Below are 6125 nucleotides of genomic sequence, written 5' to 3'. Positions count from 1 at the left end.
CACGCACACACACGAGCACGCACACTGTCACACACACACTCATATGCACACGCGCGCACTCGCACACACTCACACACACTCGCTCTCTCTCCCTCGCGCACGCACACACATACACACACACTCATATTCACACACACACACACTCTCTCCCTCGCGCGTGCGCGCACACACACACACTCATGTGCACAGGCGCACACACACACTCATACTCACACACACGCACACTCATGTGCACACACGCGCACACTCTCACACGCACACACACTATCACACGCACACGCACGCTCGTGTGCAGGCTAAATTCATCTGAACTAACCCCCCCCCGAAAAGTTGCTTTCCGCCCCCCGAAGTGTACCGCCCTCGCCTCCCCGCCTGTGCCGGGCTGTCCCCTCTGCCCAGGGCAGCACCATCCCCGCTGAGCGGGGATTTTCCAGCCATCTCGCTCCCAGGCAAGCCAAGGCCGGGCGGGCGCTGGGGTCCGGGGGCTGCGGGCGGCTGGAGGCGGGGGACTAAGTGACCCCCACTCACACAGCGCCGGGGAGAGGGGGCTGAGGCCGCGGGCTGGGCGCACGGGCTCTCCCCGGGGCTGTTCCGTGGGCCTGGCCGGGGCGGGCTGGCTCTGGGCCGGGCAGGGGCTGCTCTCAGCCGGCTCTGTCCCGTGGGAAGCAGGGGACACTGGCCCGGAATGGAGGGTGCAGGGCTCTGATTGTCCCCTCCCGGCCCCTTCTCCCCGCTCCTGGGGCTCCGGGCCCTCCCCGGGGGGCGGGGGGCGAGCGGCGGGAAGCGGAGCCGGGCCCGGAGCCGACACCCGCCCGGGGAGGAGCCGCGCCCCGAAGGCAGCGCCGGTGGGAGCAGGGATTTCAGCACTAGCTCGGGCTGGACAGCACATCCCAGCGCCTGCCCCGCCGCCTCGGCTGCATCCCGCCGGCATCCTGCCAGCCGCAGCATCCCGAGCCCGCAGCATCCCCGCGCGGCGGCTGGCTGCGGGCGGGGCGGGGCGGGGCGGGGGGGCTCTCTCGGCCTCCTCTGCGGATTCCCGCATCCCGGGGGCGGCGGGGCCAGCCGGCCACGTGTCCGGAGCATCCCCCGGGGAGCTGGGCCCGCGGGCTCGGGGTGTGCCTGGCTCTCTGGCGCTTTTTGAGCAAACAGGGCAGGCGGGGTGGCCGGCACAGCTGCCAGATGGCAAAGTGCTTCGGATTCAACCATAAACCCGGCCCAGGTTCTGTTTTATGACGGGGTTGTTGGGTGTCCCCCCCGCTCCTTCCTGCATTGAACAAATAGAAGCCAGGCCCGGCGGGAGGACCCTGGGGGGGCCGATGTCTCGCTAATCCCCGAGGCCCCGGCGCAGATGGCCCCCTAGGCCGGGGGCTGCAGATAAAAACACGTTGTAAACCTTTCAAGCAAAATATTTGAAGAGCAAATATTAGCCAGCCAGGAGCCCGGAGTGGCTGCCCTGCTCGCCCAGCCTGGTGAGTAATTGACCATCATTAGCGGAGCCCTCCCAGCCCCGAGCGCTCCCGAGAGAACAGGCGGCCTTTTAAATACCATATGCTCCCAATTATACATTAACCACGGCCCTTCGCTCCCCAGCCCCAGCCCTGAGCAGCCAGCGCGCCCCCCTTCCCCTCCCCCGCCTCCGGGCCTGAGCCTCTCCCCGGGCACCCCGCGGGCGGGGGCAGAGCGGGGAGCCCCGATCCCACCTCTGCCACCGGCAGCTCTGCAAGCCAAGGGCCCCCCTGAGCTGCCCCCTGCAATGGGGAGCCGGAGGGGTCCCCGCCGCAAAGGGAGACCCGTGCGTAACGCAGGGGAGAGTGGGGTTGGGGCTGGGTGGTGGAGGAAGCTGCCCACGCTGCTTCCCTGCCTCTCTCCCCTGGAGCATGGGGAGGGGGGGCGGCCACGCTGCCCCAGACTAGCCTCCTGCTGCCCAGGGGGGCGCCGCCGCTGCGGGCTCCAGCGCCTGGAGCCGGGGGGAGCGCACAGAACCAGCTCTCCAGCGCGTCCCCTGGCTCTGCCACTCGGCACCCCCAGAGCCCAGAGGGCTCGGTCCCTTCCCCAGCCCGCCCGGGCCCAGCCCCGGGCCCAGCAGGGGGAGGATGCGGTGCGCAGGGGGCTGGAGCCCCCGCCTGGCAGCAGCTCGCGGTGCTGGGGAGAGGGGCCCCCTGGGGGCAGCGCTCGCCCTCAGTCCGATGGGGCCGGGGCCAGGGGCTGCCCGCTGACCGCTGCGGAGCCCTGTACCCCGGCGGGCTGCAGGAGGGCACTGCCGGCTCCTCTAGCGCCCGGGCTGGCCCCGCGGCGCAGCTCTCTCCCCCTGGGCTCTGCGTCCTGTTCCCAGACCCTCCCCACCCGGGCTGCCAGGGACTGGGCGCCTCATTCCCTGTCTCCAGCGGCTGAGTAGTGTCCCCCGCCCCCCTTGTCTCGGCCGTGGTCTGGGGCCAGCCCCCTGGGTTTGCCTCTAAGGACGCCGGTGTTGCTTTATGGGCAAATCCTGCTGTGTGTGCGGGTCACAACTTACCATACGGTGGCACTGGAAGGAGGCAGGGGCGTCTTGGCATTGGCACCAATGGGTATCTTGGCCCCAGTATCTATGGGCATCTTAGTGCTGGCATCAGTGGGTATCTTGACTCCGGTACCCATGGGAGTCTGATCCAGCGGCATCTAGTCTCCAGATCCAGAATGAGATGGGAAGGGTCCCTCGCTGGGGCAGCCTGTGGGGGAGGAGGGAAGAGTTTATTTATAATGCTGGTGTGACAGACCCAGACCAGTGGGGTACAGGAGTCTGGTTGAGGGCAAATATCCTGGTCACTGGATGAGTAGTTTTCTGTTCCCTGAGTGACCAGAGCAGGGCCTGCACTAGAGTAATCAGGAACCTGCTAGAACCAGTTAAGGCAGGCAGGCAGGCTAATTAGAACACCTGGAGCCCATTAAGAAGAAGCTGTTAGAATCAATTAAGGCAGGCTAATCAGGGCACCTGGGTTTTCAAAGGAGCTCACTTCAGTTTGTGGTGCGAGTGTGAGGAGCTGGGAGCAAGAGGCGCAAGGAGCTGAGAGTGAGAGTGAGAGGGTGTGCTGCTGGAGGACTGAAGAGCACAAGCGTTATCAGACACCAGGAGGAAGGTCCTGTGGTGAGTCTAAGGAAGGTGTTTGGAGGAGGCCATGGGGAAGTAGCCCAGGGAGTTGTAGCTGTCATGCAGCTGTTACAGGCGACACTCTAGACAGCTGCAGTCCACAGGGCTCCGGGCTGGAACCCGGAGTAGAGGGCGGGCCCGGGTTCTCCCCAAACCTCCCAATTGACCTGGACTGTGGGTTCTTCCAGAGGGGAAGGTCTCTGGGCTGTTCCCCAACCCACATGGTGAATCTCTGAGGCAAGAAAATCCACCAATAAGCGCAGGACCCACCAAGATAGAGGAGGAACTTTGTCACAGCTGGCTTCAGACAAATATAAAAGAGGGCAAAGCCAAGAAAGGGGTGAGAAGATGAGAGGCTCAAAGTAAATGTATCCCCCAAATAAAAATAATAAAAAAACACAGTAAGAGGACCAAAAATCCTCCACTAGCTAAAGACACACAAACTACCTGCAATTTTTGTTTAAGTACATCAGAAGCAGGAAGCCTGCCAGACAATCAGTGAGGCCACTGGATGACTGAGGTGCACAAGAGCACTCAGGGAAGACAAGGCTGTTGCAGAGAAGCTAAATGAATTCTTTGCATCTGTCGTCGCTGCAGAGGATGTGAGGGAGATTCCCACACTAAGCCATTCTTTTTAGGTTACAAATCTGAGGAACTGTCCCAGACTGAGGTGTCAATAGAGGGGCTTTTGGCATAAATTGCTAAACTAAACAGTAATAAATCACCAGGACCAGATGGGATTCACCCAAGAGTTCTGAAGTTACTCAAATATGAAACTGCAGAACTACTAGCCATGGTATGTGACCTGTCACTTAAATCAGCCTCTGCACCAGATAACTGAAGAATAGCTAATGTGATGCCAATTTTTAAAAAAAGGCTCCATAGGTGATCCTGGCAATTACAGACCAATAAGCCTAACTTCAGTACCAGGAAAATTGGTTGAAACTATAGTAAAGAACAGAATTATCAGACACTGATAAACACAATTTGTTAGGGAAGAGTCAACATGGCTTTTGTAAAGGGAAATCATGCCTCACCAATCTACTAGAATTCTTTGAGGGTATCAACAAACATGTGGACAAGGGTGATCCAGTGGATATAATGTAGTTGGACTTTTATAAAGCTTTGACAAGGTTCCTCACAAAAGCCTTTTAAGCAAAGTAAACAGTCATTGGATAAGAGGGAAGGTCCTCTCATGGATCAGTAACTGGTTAAAAGATAGGAAACAAAGAATAGGAATAAATGGTCAGTTTTCAGAATGGAGAGAGGTAAATAGTGGTGTCCCCCAAGGATCTGTACTGAGAGCAGTGCTGTTCAACATATTCATAAATGATCTGGGAAAAGGGGTAAACAGTGAGATGGCAAAGTTTGCTGATGACAAAAAATACTCAAGCTAGTTAAGTCAAGCTGATCAAAGGGATGGGATGCAAACCACATGAGCAAAGGCTGAAGGGACAGAGTATATTTAGTTTGGAAAAGAGGAGATGAAGGGGGGAGGTGATAGCGGTCTTCAAATACATGAAAGGCTGCCATACAAAAGATGGAGAAAAGTTGTTCTCTCTTGCCACAGAGGGCAGGACAAGGGGCAATGGGCTCAAACTACAGCAGAGCAGATTGAAATTAAATCTCAGGAAAAACTTCCTACTGTCAGAGCAGCAGGACAATGGAACAGACGCCTCGGGAGGTCGGGGAAGCTCCTTCCCTGGAGGTTTTCCGAAGGAGGCTGGAGCCGCCTGTCCTGGATGGGTTAGACACAAGAAATCCTGCACCTTGGCAGGGGGTTAGCCTAGCTGACCCTTGTGATCACTTCTAACCCCATGGGTTTATGATTCTATGATTCTAAGTCCAAAGCTGACTGCGAAGAGTTACAAAGGCAGCTCATTCACCAGGATGACTGGGCAACAAAATGGCAGATGAAATTCCACGTTGATCAGTGCAAAGTAATGCACATTAGAAAACACAATCCCAACTCTACATACAAAATGATGGGGTCTAAATTAGCTGTTACCATTCCAGAAAAATCTTGGAGTCACCATGGAGAGTTATCTGCAAACATCTGCTCAATGTGCCGTGGCTGTAAAAAGAGCTAACAGAATGTTAAGGACTATTTGGAAAGGGATAAATAATAAGATAGAATATATCATAATGCCTCTATATAAATCCATGTGACACCCACACTCTGAACACAGCATGCAGCTCTGGTCACCCCATCTCACAAAAGATACATTAGAATTGGAAAAAGTACAGAGAAGGGCAACAGAAATGACTAGGGGTCTGAAACGGCGTCCATGTGAGGAGAGATTAAAAAGATTGGGCCTGTTCATCTTAGAAAAGAGATGACTAAGGGGGGGGATATGATAGGGGTCTATAAAATAATGATGGGTGTGGAAAAAGTGAACCAGAAAGTGTTGTTTACCCCTTCACATAACATGAGAATCAGGGGTCACCCAATGAAATTAATTGGCAGCAGGCTTAAAACAAACAGAAGGATTTCTTCAAACAACACACAATCAACCTGTGGGACTCAGTGCCAGGAGATGCTGTGAAGGCCAAAATTATAACTGGGTTTGGAAAAGTTCCTGCAGGATCGGGTCCATCAATGGTTGTCAGCCAAGTGGTCAGGGACACAACCCCATGCTCTGGGTGTCCCTAAAGCTCTGACTGCCAGAAGCTGGGACTGGACGACAGGGGATGGATCACTCGATAATTGCCCTGTTCTGTTCATTCGCTCTCAGGCACCTGGCACCAGCCGCTGTCGGAAGTGGAAGACAGGACACTGGGCTATTTGGGCCACTGGCCTGACTCAGTATGGCCGTTCTTATGTAAACATCCAATTCCCCTGGGTCCACAGCTCCATGGAGCCCATTGGCAGTCAGCACCAGGCGCCCCTTAGAGGATAGCAAAGTCTGCTGTTACTGCGCATTATCAAGAAGGGGGGTTAACAATTAATAAATCCAAAATGGTTCTCAGGGAGGGAGGGAGTGTCATACCTGGGGTTGCC

At 56.3% G+C, this 6125-nt stretch overlaps 1 protein-coding gene across 1 annotated transcript in view; it reads right to left on the bottom strand.

The window, feature by feature from the left end:
- The window catches only part of PAX4 (paired box 4), a 17944-nt gene extending 15289 nt beyond the window's left edge, over window positions 1–2655 (bottom strand). The window contains exon 1 of the mRNA XM_029912488.1: window positions 2513–2655. Coding sequence (XP_029768348.1) covers window positions 2513–2655 — 143 coding nt within the window. The remainder of the gene's footprint in view (window positions 1–2512) is intronic.
- Window positions 2656–6125: the final 3470 nt, after the last annotated feature.

The sequence above is a fragment of the Terrapene carolina genome, unplaced genomic scaffold (genome assembly GCF_002925995.2).
Source record: "Terrapene carolina triunguis isolate 2854851 unplaced genomic scaffold, T_m_triunguis-2.0 Scaffold230, whole genome shotgun sequence".
NCBI lineage: Eukaryota > Metazoa > Chordata > Testudines > Emydidae > Terrapene > Terrapene triunguis.
The sequence above is the reverse complement of the archived record's forward strand: the minus strand, read 5'-3'. Positions and strand labels throughout refer to the sequence as shown.